The 16,760-nt window shown below is 28.5% G+C and overlaps 1 protein-coding gene across 2 annotated transcripts in view; it reads right to left on the bottom strand.

Moving 5' to 3' along the window:
- Window positions 1–16,760, bottom strand: part of LOC129961816 (agrin-like) — a 675,765-nt gene that overhangs the window by 194,298 nt on the left and 464,707 nt on the right. For both annotated transcript variants that reach the window (XM_056075396.1, XM_056075397.1), the window contains one exon: window positions 8,622–8,834. In XM_056075396.1, the coding sequence (XP_055931371.1) occupies window positions 8,622–8,834 (213 nt within the window). The remainder of the gene's footprint in view (window positions 1–8,621; window positions 8,835–16,760) is intronic.

The following is a 16,760-nucleotide window of genomic DNA, read 5'->3' as shown; positions in this document are numbered from 1 at the left end:
AAATAATCATTGGACAAAAATAATTTTTAACTATAGTGAAAATTTAAAAAAAAAAGAAAAATTCTTAATAACACAAATTCTGTTTCCTTCCAAACTTTGCTTTGATTTGGATCATTTTTGTAAATTACCTTTTCTTGCATAACTTTCAACACTCTATTCACTTGTTGCTATGAAATTCAATTGATTTTTATTTTACATCAATTTAGGTGATCATATTATCTTCATTAATGCATCTTATCATTATTAATCATGTGGTTTTCTTCCATTTCTGAAATCTGAACAAGAATGTTTATTCTTATTTTCTGCATTAGTTTCTGATTCAGTATGTAAGCGGAATCAGAAACTGAAGTCCCTAACACTGCGAATGACATCTTACGAATAAGGAAACAAAAAAGAATTACCTGGGGAGTTAGTTTGTAATGGCACTATAATTTATTAGATGGGATTCTATCATGAAAATTATGTACACAATAAATAAAACATGTGTAGATGTATTGCACAACATGACTAGTGTTATGTTTTTAATGCTTAAAAACATTTTGCTCAGCGAATCGCTATTTAAGGTGATGCCTAAATAAGTAGTTAAAATTAAACACAATCACTATTCCTGACGAAGCATATGGTCACTAGTGGAGGCTAATATTATAATGAAATAAAGATAGTTTATTCACAACAATAATCTGGCATATATTGGTCAAAACATAACGATAGCAATGATTAGCAAACATAAAAAATAGCAATGATTTTATTTTTTATTTGTTAAGTTCTTCTTTTTGATATATATGAAATATTTCTGAATTCCCTTCAGAAATATTTATTCATGCACATAAGTAACAGTAAGCAATTTTAACAAAATACAAATAAAGTCTTGAAATATGTTATTTCAAGAAAAATGAATCGTATAAAAACATATCTGTAATGATAAAGCCATTTATATGAATATTTAATCGCTATTTCTTTTGTATAAAACAAGACTGTACTACAAAAACAATATTAATTTTTTTGTTAAAGTTGGAATGTATTAGTAGTGAGCCATAGTGTCATTAATTATGACTTTCTTGAAGAATTTGGCAGTTAAACACGAAGCCTATTTTTGAAACCGTCCCATTTTTAACAATTAAGTACCTGGTTCTCCTCTCTCGCCAATCATAATAAGATAATGTGCTTACCTTATAATATTCCCGGATATCTTTTCAATAATGGTTGGACTGAAATTAACGCAGGGAAAGTAAATTAAAAAATTACATTCATAAACAAAAAAATTAGAAAAATTTTTCTTTGGGGAAAAAGGTCAATCAAAATGCTTTTGCGTTTCAATAAATATTTAGGTCTACTATCTGTAGTATTGAAGGTAGAAATTAATAAGTAAATATCAGCTAAGTTATTTAGAAAAACACTCAACAGAAGTTATAAGATTATCATATTATTTTACTACACCGATGTAAATTAAATTGGATTAAGAAGGGCAAGAATAAGAATAGATATCTCTAAAAACAAGAAATTGTCATTCTTAAGCCCTTCATCTTTGTGCCCGTACGTCATATGGACATTGTACCATCGTTAACAAAATTATGAACTGAACTAGACGCTATAATTCGATATAGAAATTCGACACAATCTATAAACAAACGTCAAGAAATTTTGAGTTTTTTTTTCTCTATATATTTAGTTTCATGGTTAGAAAAAGCTCTAATGGATGCTGAATGGATGTTAAGTAAGTGAACCTCGACTTGAATGATGAATTTGGCGACGATAATGAACTTATTCCAATTTTATCGATATATCGATTAGGATCAAAGATACAATATCCTTTTAGAACATTCGATGCTGGGAACTATAAAAAATGGTTTCCACACAGACGAGTGACAATCAGAAGTTGGAATAAGTGACAACAAGATAGTAATATACACGTAGAATTTCTGTTTGTTGTGTGGATCTACAACGCGCTTCGTATGTATACGACTAGCATATATTTGTGGCTTGTGTACTGTTTTGTTTATGTTTCGTCTGTTTTGTATGATTTGTGCCACGTAAAATTAAATGTTGTTATTCATTACAAAACCAGTAAAACGTTTCATCATATCACCACTGGAAGGATATTCATGTAATAGTATTATGTAGATTCTTAATTGAGTCAGAAGGAAGGTATGAAAGTTTTACATTTGATTACCGTTAATTTACCAAAAATTTAAATGGTTGGTAAATTAACGTTAAAAATTTAGTTCAGCGTAAGGATTTTAGTATTCAAAGTAAATAAATAATCTTAGCTCTTATCTTGTGCACTAATAGTGTACAGACTGTCTAAAGTTACTTTTTAACGGATTTCCACACTTTCTATTAACAGTATTAAAATTTTAAATAGAAAATGCCTTTATCTAATTATTGTTTATTCAGTAATTTATTTACAGTAGGTTTAATTGAAACGCATTAAGAAATTTTAAAAGAAAAGGAAATAAAACAATTGAATTAAGGTCTAATAGTTAAAAATATTTTTAAAAGATTTGTTTACAGTTAAATTCGGTAAGTTTTGAAAATTATTTTAAAAATTAGAATTTTTAGAATTAAAATAAAATAAATGAAATGCACTTATGTAAAAAAAGTAGTTATTTTCTCAACATTTAGCTAAAATATATTTAAATTTAAAAATCTTACATGAAGTGTAAACTAGAAGAATAATTAAACTTCTTTTTAAAAGACTTATTCTTTTAATGTTCCAGGCAGAAACTCAGTTCTAAAGTTTCATTGAATGTATAATAGAAGAGACGCATTCATCTTTTTTTAAAAAATTTTTAGTAACTGTTCTGCATGGTTCATTGTCTAGTCATTTTTAACTTCCACTGAAGTTTAACTTCAAAATAATTTTTAAATAAATAAGAAAACATGCAATTATTGTAACAGGAATTTCCGCATTAAACATTATTTTTTTATTTATTTATTTCAAAACTGATTAATTTTGAGAAAATTATATTTTTAAAAATCATTTCAATAAATATGAATCTGAAATGAGACGATAAAAAAGCAATAAAATTAATCAAAAGGGTATGCACTAAATTAATAACCCCTAGCAGATTGTGCATTTAAAAACAATTTTGAATTAAAAGTAGCAAACATTAAAATAATTTTAATTTTCAAAATCAACAGTCAAATATCATTTTTGATGGCAAAAAATATATATTAAGGGCTTCTCAAATAAAAATATTTTTTGGGTCATTCATCAGATTCATAATCTCTTAAAATTTAAGTTCAAATAGAGTTTATAAAAGGCGACTGAATTCATTCTTTTGTATTCTCGTAACATTCACGCTACCCGTATAATTGCTGTATGACAAACAAAACATGATATCCTTATAAAAATATCAATGAATTTGCTTTATTTGGTTTGCATTGTTTTCTCAGATAAAAAACATATATTCGTTTAATTACTAGAATTGTTTAAAAAGTAAACATGCTTTGATTAGGTGAACATTCAGTGGTGCGAAATAAAAGACAATACCTCGTTGAAGAGAAATAAATTTCATTCTGCTACATTTCTATTATGTTATCTAAATATATTATTCCAATGAATAAACTACAAAAAAAATATCACGACTGTAATTTTAATGAAATATTTATTTTAAAAGATTGCTTTCTTTTATCTGGATACAACACTTATGTTCACAATTATCTTCACATAATTAACTTTTTTTTTTTTTGAAAAAAGACAAACTAGCGTATTCTAAAAATAATCAATCGTTTATAATTTTTCCTATCGTGCCACCTTCAATTTAATATTCAATTAGCAGTAAAGGAAAAATAAAATAGAACCTGGTTCCAAAATTGTAATTAGGATTTCGTTTTGATAGATATTTTTTAAAGGTCAAAATTATTTGATTTGCCTTTATTACTAAATAAATAATAATAGAAAATATGTGGGAACTCTACAAAATCCTGAGTAGCGATTGGGAATTATATTAATATATTATTTTAATAAATATTCATTTATGTTACTGCATATTAATGCAGTTTTAAAAATTTCAGTTTAATACAGAACAGTTTATTTTTCAGAGATAGCCTTTGCATTTTTCTTTAAAATATGTTTTCGATACATTTATAGCATTTATAATTAAATTTACGAAATAAGCTATTTATGACGAATGAAATACAATATTCAACATCAAACTGATACACTTACTTTCTTTAAAAAGTAACTGTTTCATAGTGAATGTTTACTAAGTTATTTTGATTTAATTTTTCTTTAAAAATTAAAATTTATCTTTTAGAAAGAATTACTTTAATCAATCATTTTTACGAGATTTAAATATAAATGTTGCAAGTGTAAATTTTGCAATTTTCAATCATGATTGACATTTAATTTTTAACATTATTAATAGTAGAATATAGTCCGTTTTTCTCAATAATTTTATATAAACCAGAATCATATTCAAAAATATGAATTTTGAGAGAAGACAGGAAACGCAACAATTTAGGTAATCTAATAACTAAAAAAGAACATTAATAAATGATATATATGAGATATAGTGTATTTATGCACACGTTAAATGCATAAATATATTGCTTAAACGTTATTTTAAAATTCCAGAAGGAAAAGGTGACGTTACATCATAGAACAATGTATTCCCACACATTCAAATGTTGGATGTTCCATAGAACTTCTATAACTACGACATCATAAAAATTGTTCTATAGTTGACACAAATAAATGTGGTGATAATGAACATCATTTAGTAATAAAAGAAACAAGTTAGACTATATAAATACCACTATCGTATACATTATCCGAAATGAAATATCAGCAAGAATCGTCAAATCAGTTAATGGAATTTTTATTAATATTTAATACATTTCCTCTAATTCTATAAATTTAATAAAACGATTATTATTGACTTTCTATTATAATATTTAATAGTTTTATTTCTTCTGCTTTCATTAAAAACAAAGAAAGTAGATATAATTTTCTTAAAAGGTTTGGGAAGAATAGTACTTTTGCTTTCATAAAGAAAGCAAATTTACTTCCTGGGATCTTGGAAGAATTAATAACTCTAAAAAGAAACATAATGGGATACTAAATCAAAGAGAAATGTCTCGTAGATTATTTTTTAAACACGAGGAAAATGCAAACATTTTTCAAAATTTCAGTAATTCCATTTTATTGCATTTAAATATAATAGATGGAAAAAACGTGCTATAAATCAGTATCGTAAAAATTGGGAAGCGTTGTCGTATAAAAAGAATTAAATGATAAAAATTAAAAATCTGATGAAGAACAGGGCCTTCATGCTGAACGAAATGACAACAAAACATGAAAAAGTATTTTTGCACTAAAAATATATTAAAGGAGTGTACGCTCTTTATATGCAGGAAAGAAATCGAATCTTTTAATTGATATTTATTCTGTACATTTAAATTAAATATTGTCTATTTATTTTTTGATATCGATCGAATCAATTTAATACAATTGAACAGACAACAAATTAGTTAGTAGAATCAAACATCAATCAATCAATTTAAAAATTAAACAATAATACAAAAAATCAAACGGTTTAATATATTATTACAGTTAAGGAAATTAATTTTGTGAAACATATGATAGTTTTATGTTTACTTATTAGGGCAATCTAAAGATCGGCGACACTTTGAATTGCATAACAACTGGTTTTTGCGACAAGTACACCTATTTGTGGCACATTTAGATTTGCAGTTACCCTTTCTGAAATCCTGTCCGGTACCAAGGGATTGTTTTATTGCTGTATGATGTAAAGATATTTCTACATCAGGGACATTTTCTTTTGTTAAATATCTCTCTTTGCAAACACTGAATACAGGTCAGATATCCTAGTGAAACAAACGTTTGAAATTTAGCTATACGGAAGCCGCTAATGTGCATATTATCTAGTTAAAATGCGAAAAACTCTTGATTCCGCACTTTTACAGAGCAAATCAATTAATCTGCAGAATAGCTAGGTAATCTACACATTAACGATTTCCGAGCTTTATAAACATATCAAACCATACGTAACCAACATAAACATATCAAACCATAACTAAGCAATAGAAGTATTAAAAACATCTACATAAAATGAAATACCAATAGTTTTCAAATTCTTTTTAGTCTCGTGAAATGAAGAATTTTTAAGATTTTATTTTTCATTTATTTTGCAAATATTTAAAATGCTTTAGATAATTGAAAAGGAATAAATTAAAAGTGTGAGAAAAGTTTGCACCTTTTTGAAAGATTTTTAGTTTACAACTTTCCGTTCCCCTGTTTCGAATATTTATTTGTCTTCACTTTTTTATCACGCAGATGCCTAACCATGAAAAAAAAATCTTAGGTTTTGTCTTCTTTCATTCATGAATTTTTCTGTTCGATCTTGCCTCGAAAAAAAAGTAAGGCTTTTAGTAAAATTGCCTATTTTGGTATTATATGTATTTATGTGCTTGGGGTTCTACTGATGCAGAAAAAACACACATAAAGTCAGCTTCAAGGTGACTGGACTGTATTAAATAAAAGAAAATGAAGAATATCTTAAGAAAAATTGAATAATGACTGAAGACTGTAAAGGAAAAGGTTACCTTCTATTTCTCGGATTTTTAGTTGAATTTCTATTATGGGAATATTAACTTATAATTTTTATAGAAGTTCAGGTATATTTAAATACAAATTATTAAAAAATATATATTATAATTTAAAATTTAATGATATTATTAAAACACTTTTTTGCTTAGTGTATTTCAGAGAAAGAAATCTAAAAAATAACCATTCTTATTGTAAAAGAAGGACAGGTTTAAACAGGACATCGTTAGACGTGTTTAAACACTTTCATATATTTCTGAGAATAAAAAATGTTTTATTTTAATCATGATCTCGTTATGATAGATATTTAATTGAAAATTGTATAATTTAGAGAATTTATTGAAAAAATTCCTCTTTTTCAATATTTTTTTTTAAATTTTTTTTATTTCTGGAATTGATTATCTAAACTTTCTGTATTGTATATTAAGCTATCAATTTCTATACATTTTTTATGTTTTTGCTTTTATATATTGGATAACTGATTAAGAAAAAAAAGTAAATATCAATGAATATTTTAAAATTTTGATATATATATATGAATATTTAATAAATATTTCTGAATATCTTTCATATATTTTTTAGAATACATTTCGATTTCAGAATAATTAGACTAATATTCAAATTGTTCAGTATTCACTTCGAAGTACTAAATTCCCTTCTTAATTGTTACACTTTTAATTTTATCTATTTTCTAAAATTCGCATTTTTACTGAGTGCCTTAATTTATACATATTTCTATGTAAATGTATTATACCTCCTTTATAATTTTTTATCCTTAAATATAAAATATGATATATCTTACGAAAAAGCAACATAATCTAAATTGGCATTTAAAAAATGTTCTACTGCACTCTAAATATTTGTGGACAGATAATTTGGTAAATGCAGTTAGTCAGATAATTTTTGCAGCTGTTTGATAATTTTAAATTATGATGTTGGATGAAATAATAATATCTATCAAAACAAACAAACCAAATTATTTTCAACATTTTCTACAACAGCAATATTAAAATATCATCTCAAAAAATTATATTATGTTTCCATTGTGATAAGTATATTTCAGTATAAATAAACATGTTTTATAAACTATATTTCAGAATCTACAAACCGTTAATTTTATGTTTGAAATGCAATTTCTCTTCATATGATAATATGAATAACCTAACATTCTATGAAATCTCTTACTAAATGCTATCATTAAAAGATCAGAAATGACTTTTTTGCCATTGTTCGTCAAGAAATTTAGAAGCCTCATTAGAAAAATGGTTAGATTCAATTCTTTGTGATTTAAATTTAAAAATATGACTGAAAAACTAATTTCCTAAATATTGTGACCAAATTTTTTTTAAAAAAGTATTATTTTACTTATGTGTAAAAAAATTGCAATAATTTTCGAATATTGATAAAGTAAAAGCTTCATTCTAGAATTTGCTGAAATCTTTATTGCTTGATTTTAGTCTATTAATACTATAAATTAATTTTCCCGATAAATTTTGTGGAACCAGAAGAAATAAATGTGAAAAAAACAACAATGGTAAAAATTTTAATGTATAATGCTGGAAAAGAGGGATGAATGTTCTTTGTATTTGTAGACGCAGATAAAAAAAAAGAAGGATGCATATAATAATATTTTCGTAATAAATAAAAAAATAAATTTTTGCTCATAAATCTATGCTATTTCAACACAGATTTATGAGCAACAATTTTATATTTTACTAAACACTCTGCGCAACTATATGTTTGAATGCTGACCTCCTGGCATATTAGTAGCTCGTTTTCCCCGTAATCAAGGGATCCCGGTTCGGACATGGTTGTTTTTCTAATGTGTTCTATCTGTGAGTTGTGTGAATGTCCCCTTCTGTAAAAAAGGGTTGTGCAAGCGAATGTGACGCATGAATTAGCTAAGTCGTATTCTTGGTCCTAGTTGGCGCTATTGAATAAACAAGAGACGCTCACTCGACTTAAATTGCTGACACATAACTGTCAGTGGGCTTGTAAAATGCCATAAGTCACAACACAACGCATATATTTGAATAATATAAGCACTTACTGCAGAATCCAGTGTATGCAATATCAATATCAATTTTCTGGTCACATCCTTCTTGTTTCAGTTTGCAAACATTCGTGTATGATATTCCATCTGTTCCGCAAACAGGTTCAAACTCCTCTGAACAGGCTGGACATTCGCATACAGCATAGCCACTTTTGACGACACAAATCGATCCGAAATGACAAACGTGTTTGTGACAGGGACCCCTCTCTCCTGAAAAGCAAATTTTTAAATGAAATTAGAAGAAATGCATTTAAATTTAAGTTATTAATAAGTAAGTTTTAATGCAAGAAAACTGCTTCATCATTAACCCTCCAACTGCTTATTCCGCGATTTCAGCGGGTTAACAGTCCAGTCTATTTTCTTTTGCATTTTACGTTTTTCTTGATTTAGTATGTTTATTTTTATGATTGCAGATTTTTTTTAATGTTTGTTTCAGTATCCTGAGACGACCACTTTTCGACGATTCTAGTTCACTAATGGGTGAAACGCGAAAGGAGGCGCGCACTTACGGAATTTATTTTATTCTTCAATGTAAACATCTCCTCCTTTCATCTTTTCTCTCACCCCTATTTTGTCGAATTAAACTCATCCAAACGCATGCGCAAAAGCGAGGAGAGTTTTAGAATCCATTGGCTATAAAAATATGTCATATACTATTATCGAGTAGCATAGAATAACAGTTCGCTTTGTTTGAAAAATATTTGAACTTATTTGCAAACTTCGCATCTAAATAGTGATTTTTAAAAATTACGGTCAGAGGGTTAAAATTCGACTAAATTATCAACTCAATCAATTTCAAATTTGTTCTTCATAAAATTATAATTCTTTTATTTTCACATTGTTTTAAAAAAATAGGAAATGAAGTGGTAACTTTATACTCATATGTTTACCTATTATCATCGCGCTAATTTAAAAATTTTGATCACGAAATGCCATTTATGTTTTACAAGGTATCAAGACCTATTAAACCAATCTAAATTGTGCTAAATGGTCTCCAAAATGCTGCAAACTCTTCAAAACAGAAAATTCCCTCGAATCAATTACAAAAGGATATTTAATTTTCCTTCTGACTTTATATGTCTTATTTTCATCAATATATTCATACTAAATATAAATTGCCTATTTACAAAAGTATTCGCTTAACAGTATTTATAGGCGAAAAAGAACACAAACATATGCACTAACTCAATTTTAGATCGTCATTCAGAACCAAAATTTCGAAACGAATATCATCCGTTTAGTGTTAGACTTATAGTTAGTTAGTCTTTAGTACCGAAAAGAAACAATATCCCCCATGTAAAATTTATAGATGAATCTCGGTTGCTTGTAAATGGCAAATGAAAAACTCCGACCAATGTCTTCTCAATGTTGTGATTAACGAACTATTATCACAAGATATTGTATTACATCTTCAAGATCTTGCTAGATATTTTTATGATATTGGCCAGAATTCAGAATATCGAAACCATGTTTCAAGGCATTTTGTGCTAATAGGGCCTGTAGATGGACTGTCATCCATCTACAGGCCCTATTAGCACAAAATGCCGAACATGCTATTATATCGGATAAACGCCGCTTCGGAAAATTGCGCACTTTTGAAAAAGAAAACCTCAAAACTAAATTAAACCAACCTCCTGACCAGAAAAAAAACCTACTTTAGCTAAACATGCATGCATTTCAAAATTTCAGACAGCACCTCTAATAAACCTTTACAGGGGTTTTCTATGCCCTAATCTTCCTAAAATATGGGAATTGGAATATATTCAACAGTCTTTTTCTGTTGAATAGTAAATACTTATTCACATTTATGACGTAGCCCCCTTGGAAAGATAAAAAAAGCTGTATTTAATAAGAATAGGAAGACAAACAAAAAGATATTCTGATTGTCAGACTCTTAACTTTTAGGAATTTTATGTGCGCGATGTTCAAGAATGGGTTGGTTAAAACTTTATATAAAGTTTCAATAACACACTGCTAATTTTATTTCCGATGAACTTGATACAAATGTCATTGAATTGTTCTGATACAAATCCAATTAATGGGAAAAAAAGCATCGTTGTCAGGTACCAAAGATGTATTTCGGAAATTAAAGGATAGAGTTGAAAATTCAAAGATTAACATCCCATTTTTTTAATTCTGCAAATGGCTACTTTCTAAATAAGAAGTTCTTAGTGTTACACAATCATAGCCAACCTTCAAAGTAAACGAAAATAACAGCACATAGTCTTGAAAAAACATATTTTGCTACATTGCGTTTTAATGGCAGATAACAATAGATTTCGCTTAACATTATAATGCTTTAACGTTTTGTGAATTTAATGCTCTGCATTTAACGCTCTGTAAATAGTATGATACAAAAATGTTGCATACCTCTTTAATACTGTTTAAGTAATGATAAAAACTGTTTAAGTAATTCGTTCTTTAGGTATTAACTTCAAAATGGAATTTTAATTTTCTCTTTTATCCCGGAACATTTTAACTGTTAACCCTTTAACCCACCTAATTGTTAACCCTTTTCAATAAGAAAAGTAATTGAATTAATAATTATTCGCCTAATAAAAGGACTTTTTTTATGGTTCCGGAAAAATAAGTATATATTATTACTTTAAATTTAAATTCCATGAAAAATTAATCTACATCTACATACCACTCTATAGTTATTTTTAACAATTAAAGTTAAAAAAATAAATAAAACAATTAAAATAATGCATCGTATTGAATGTTCAAAATGAGACATCCAAGTGTAAAGGATTAATTATATGGTATCAAAGTCGTTAAGAAAATTATGCCCTATCTGATACAATACAATTTGTTTAAGACAGGACAGACATATAAGTTTTAAATGTTACTTTATAATATTGCAATGATTCTGACTGGAGGTTCGAATTTACTTTATATATATTTTTTATTTATCGGTATAGATTTCTGAAGATCGCTTATGGAATTCAGAATTCCATAAAGGATCTTTATTAACCATTTTTTTCTTTATCTATAACTATGTTTCTATCATCGCAAGAGATATTATTAAAGAAATGCCAATAGTAGAAGTTCTAATAAAAATCAGGAAATACATTTAATTTACTTATAAATTCAAAAGAAATCAATTTCCATCCGATTAAATTACACGCACTAAAAGATATAAAATTTGATCACTGAAAGCCATTCTTTGATGGGCACACACTGAAAAAAAATACACTTAGATAATTTCAAAATAAACTCGTTTACAAGAGAATTCACATCCCGCATCATGGGAAAAAAAGTAATTGTAAGAGACCAGGGGAAATAAGAGAAATCCTTAATCTCCTTGAGGATTCTTATTTCTCTTTTCTTTCGAGACAATATACATAAGTTAAAGATAACTTTTTCGATCGACCGAATTATTTGAAGCCTCTTAAAAGTTCATCAGACGCTCTAAAAGAAAGCAAAAGGATAACAAAAAAGTGGACATTTGGTAAATGATAATAACAAACTACATGGTTGAATAAATGTAAATTAGAGTGGATGTACCATTTATTGTGCTGGAGTAAATTTGCCGTTCTTAATTGTGACCTTTATTTATTCATCTGGATACAATGACCTGCTTCAATTACTGCAGTCTTTGATTAGGGATTTAAGGTTAAGAATGAAGATTCGAAACAAAAAGACAATCTGAATATTTTTTTTGTATTATAAAATGGAAAATAAAAACATGATTTATAAATAATTTTATATCGTTGATAAAATAAGTTTTTATATTTATGCTTCAGTGTTGGAATCAACGAAAACACTTTAAGACTTTCTCGAATCCTTTCGAGATGTTACACGTTTTATATTTATCTTCGTATTAAAATTAAGAGAAATTACCATGTTTATTTTGATCTTTAACTTTTCATTCAGTGGATGTAGTTTATTACGAATCTATAATTATCGGGTAAAAGAATGTATCAAACACCATCTAACTAGATATACTTAGTGTCAGACATTGAAAACTAACCTTCCGAGTAAAAGAAAATAACACATAAACTTGAAAAACATTTTTTGATACATTTTTTTTGGCGTTGCAATGGCTCAAAACAATATATTTCTTTTAACATTATAATGCATTAACATTCTGTAAATCTTGATACCACAAATCACAAATTGGCTATTCCGCCCAGCCGGAAAGCACACGGAAAAACTTGAATGATCAGACCGCCACAACATTAAGACAGCGGGAACTGTGGTTGAATCCTAAGGGACATCACCGGCCACACTTTTTTAGCTTAAAAGCTATAACACAATCTTAGCACAAGTAACTTTTTAACACAAGTTTGAAGACTATATCTCAGAATTTGGTGTCAATCGCATTTTAATATTTTAATGAGAGAGAATCCTAAAATTATGCTATTAATACACCATATCTCATTCTTAACTGAATTTCACAATCTGGGCTCACCTTTTTTTAAAAGCAAAAATATTAAAAATATTATTTCTTTATTTTAAGGAATTAATGCTCCAAATTAATTAATAAATTTGGGTTTAGTTATAATTAAAATCAATTTAAACGCCTTTTTCTACAATCTTAAAATGAGAAAATCAACATCAAGAGCTGGATTTTCATAATATCATAACTAAAAAATCAGTGCTGTGATGGTAAAATTGTAAAAAACTGTGTATATTAGAATTTCTGCTTAGAATACATTGGAACAAGCTTCAAAATATGTCTAGTTCCTTTGAAGGGCTTAAGATTTCCATTTCCATATCTCATTAGTTAAGGTTCAGAGAGAAGATGAATACTTAATTATTTCGCCCATTTAGTTGAATTCTGCAGCTAATGCACCCTCCGAGTTGAAGTATACCCCTGCACTAGGCCTAAGATTTAGTCTTAAAAGCAAATAGTTTTGAAATAATACATTTAAAATGGCATAAAAATCTTTATGTTTTTCAATCTTTTCCACTAATTTATGTTTTGATTTCATGATTATATACTGTAATTTATAAGGCTTCTACATTTCATATCGCAATCCTTTTATTAAATTGCAATCACTGTTTGGGATTGCAGAGTTCGTGCACAATTTGGGTACTCTCGGAATGAAATTCTTGGAACAATATTGGTTGAAAAGTAATATGGGTTGAAAAAATACAATTAAATTTATGGTATGAAGAAATTATCTTCAATCAATTTATTTCTTATAAAACCTCAGCTAAATTAAATACATTATTTAATTCTTCGCAATCTTTGAAATTTAGCTGTTTCATTTAATTGGTTGCAAGACTTAAAAATGCATTCATAAATTATTTTAATTATTGATTTGAAGTCAAAAATGATTTTAATTCTTCGTTAAATGCGAACACTCTCTATATCCATGATCTTGGATCTTACTAGCATAAATACGATTGCGTTCTCCCAATCTGTTCAATATATTATCGGTACATTCATTAAGTTTCAGTAATACGGTTCCTATATAGTATGCTGTGCTGTTTGTTCATTTACCTATCATTTCATATTATATTGAATATGTAGAGTTTGGCTTAGTTTGATTTACCTGTTTTTGTATTGTAAGCAGATTTTGAAATAAAATCTTTTCCACATATAGGTGTTTAAATATCATTATTTTAATTTCTTTTCACTACGCTATTGTAAAAACTGAAATATTTTTTCTTCTGAAAAGAATGTATTTAATCGTCTAATTTTTGGGAAAATATATGTTATTTGTTCAAAAAAAAATATCCTGCTACAATTTGTTCTCGTAAACAAATGACTTTATAAGGTTATCATTTGGTGAAGGCCTTAAAGCTAATGTTTGAAGTTTTCAATGTTTGGCGTAACTTTTAGTTTTCAGCAGAGGGCTGAAGTCTTAGGGAGAGTAAATAAGCATCATATGAGTTTACTCTTTTTGAAAAGAATTGATTGAAAATCTTCTATAATGATATTAAGCTAAATTTTCTACTAAGTTTGCCGATTTTCAAGATGAAGGTGTCCAAGAAATAGATCTTTGGAGAAAACGCTATAGGTAATAAGCTCAGAAATGAATGATATATCTATTTCTGAGATGATCACATAACAGTGGAGGTTGAAACACATTTTGGTACATCCTTCACTCTCAGTATTCAGCCTTAACATTGTCTTTGATAAAGTAAAGTATCTGAAGATCCAGAATGCAAATATGAGAATCGAATCCTTTTATTCCATTTTGAGTAAGGTTTTGGACTGTAGAAAAATTTCAGCAAAGATCGTGCCCAACCTTCTAAAGATCATGCAAAACCATTACCGTCTCAGATTAGGAGTCCCAATTTAGTAAACAATGTGACTGCTGTCAGTGAACTTTGATGCAATAGTCACAAATAAATTAATCAAAAGGAAAAGGTGCAAGATTGTTTGAAGAAATTACAATCATGCTCACATTCTTGTTTAGTGGCGTATTTTTTTCTGAGTATACCTGCACAGTTATCACTAAAGAAAACAATCAAAATATTTTGCCTCGCTTTTGTGACCCTACATTTTGAGATAACGGACAGTTCAGAAATGATGACGCATTCTCCCATTCTTCAAATTTAATGCAAAGTTTAATGGATAAATATTGCTCCTGATTTATTCTTCAATTCCACTACTAACTAAGTACGTAAAGTCATCAGGCTCGTTTGTAGTGGGTGTATGGTGTGAAAACAATAAGCAGGCCTCAGTAAAAAACAATGACGACGTTTTTTAAACACGAAGACTCTAACACAAAGACAACAAATATATACAGCCGAGACGAACACAGGACAGAACACTACAGCCCACAAGTAGTAATCGACTACAGCACACATAACGGCCAGACAGAATTTAGCAGAAGGAAGGATTTCACGTAGCTCCACTCTACGGCCTCTCCAAACGTATGCAATTCTTCACTGTCTCCTCGCTTTAGCTGTATCCAGCTGCCGACTCACTACTACATGACTGGCTACTCCACACACGATACGATGCTGCATCTACAATAAACACCAGGATTCATTACACAGCTCAGTTCAGTTCAGCACTCGCTTGAGCTCCACACAACACTGGACTATTATATCGTTGCTTCGTTATCCCCTCGACTACTCGTTTCACGACTCCAACTGCTGGCCTTTTATAGCTTCCGGGAGGCGAATCGAGAAGGTTTGGGACCAATCAGGCGTATCTTGGATGTAAATCTCGAACTTTCAAGTAATATCTATTTTGTCGCCAAATTCTTCGCCAAGTCGTCAAATGGTCGCCAAGCTTTGAGATCACTGACGGGGTACAAGATAAGCATCCGAAAGAGCTGATCGTAAAACGGCCTTTCCAGTGATTATACTAGCCGTGCTGAGAAGCACCATTACAGGTTTGTAACAATATGAAGAACTTTTATAGACAGTTCTGCACTGTATTCTTAATGGAAGACAGTTCTGCACTGCATTCTTAATGGAAGACAGTTCTGTACTGTCACTCCATTGCTTCGTTGAACATCTGAGTTTCTCCGAAGCTTTAAATGTCCTCTGAAAGCCTTTAAATTTCAGACCTGGAAAAGAAATCGTACAGAATTTGGCGGACCATTTGCAGGTCCAACAATGTTTCCCACTATCGCAGAATTGTTGTGATAAATATGTAACAACCAAGAGGAAATTTTGATGGAAATCAGTTTTAGACTTTTATATTTCATTATGAATATTTTTTTTGTGAATAAAAATCGAACTATGTTTCAACAAAGTTTCTATGAATTTCAATCAAGCAAAAATTTACTATGGAACATTTTTAATGTGATTTTTTCTTTTTGTAAATACGTGAAACCAAAATCTTCTTTTATACACTGAGAAATTACGGTACGCATTTTGGTAATACTATGAATTATGACAGCTAAACAACATTTTTCGTTCTCTTAGATGTATATATTTTTAAAACATGAAATATAAAAAGTGATAGAATCATCAAGTCAAGAGCAAACTAACCAATAAATACACCTGAAATCTATAAAATTTGGTTGCAGAAAGAAATTTTACTCGCACGAAGAAGCAATATTATTTGATAAAAGTATATTTTAGTTATGGAAAAAGATTATGTGTCATTTCTTATAAGCCAAAAGATTTTTCTATTTAACTACTTTGATTTTACATATTGACATTTTAAATGGGTTTTTTTGCATAATGCGAAGTTATAATGAATGTATAGATTCAAGACGA

Source organism: Argiope bruennichi, chromosome 2, assembly GCF_947563725.1.
Source record: "Argiope bruennichi chromosome 2, qqArgBrue1.1, whole genome shotgun sequence".
NCBI classification, from domain to species: Eukaryota; Metazoa; Arthropoda; class Arachnida; order Araneae; family Araneidae; genus Argiope; species Argiope bruennichi.
Note: the sequence above shows the minus strand (reverse complement) of the source record. Positions and strands in the feature narration are given on the sequence as shown.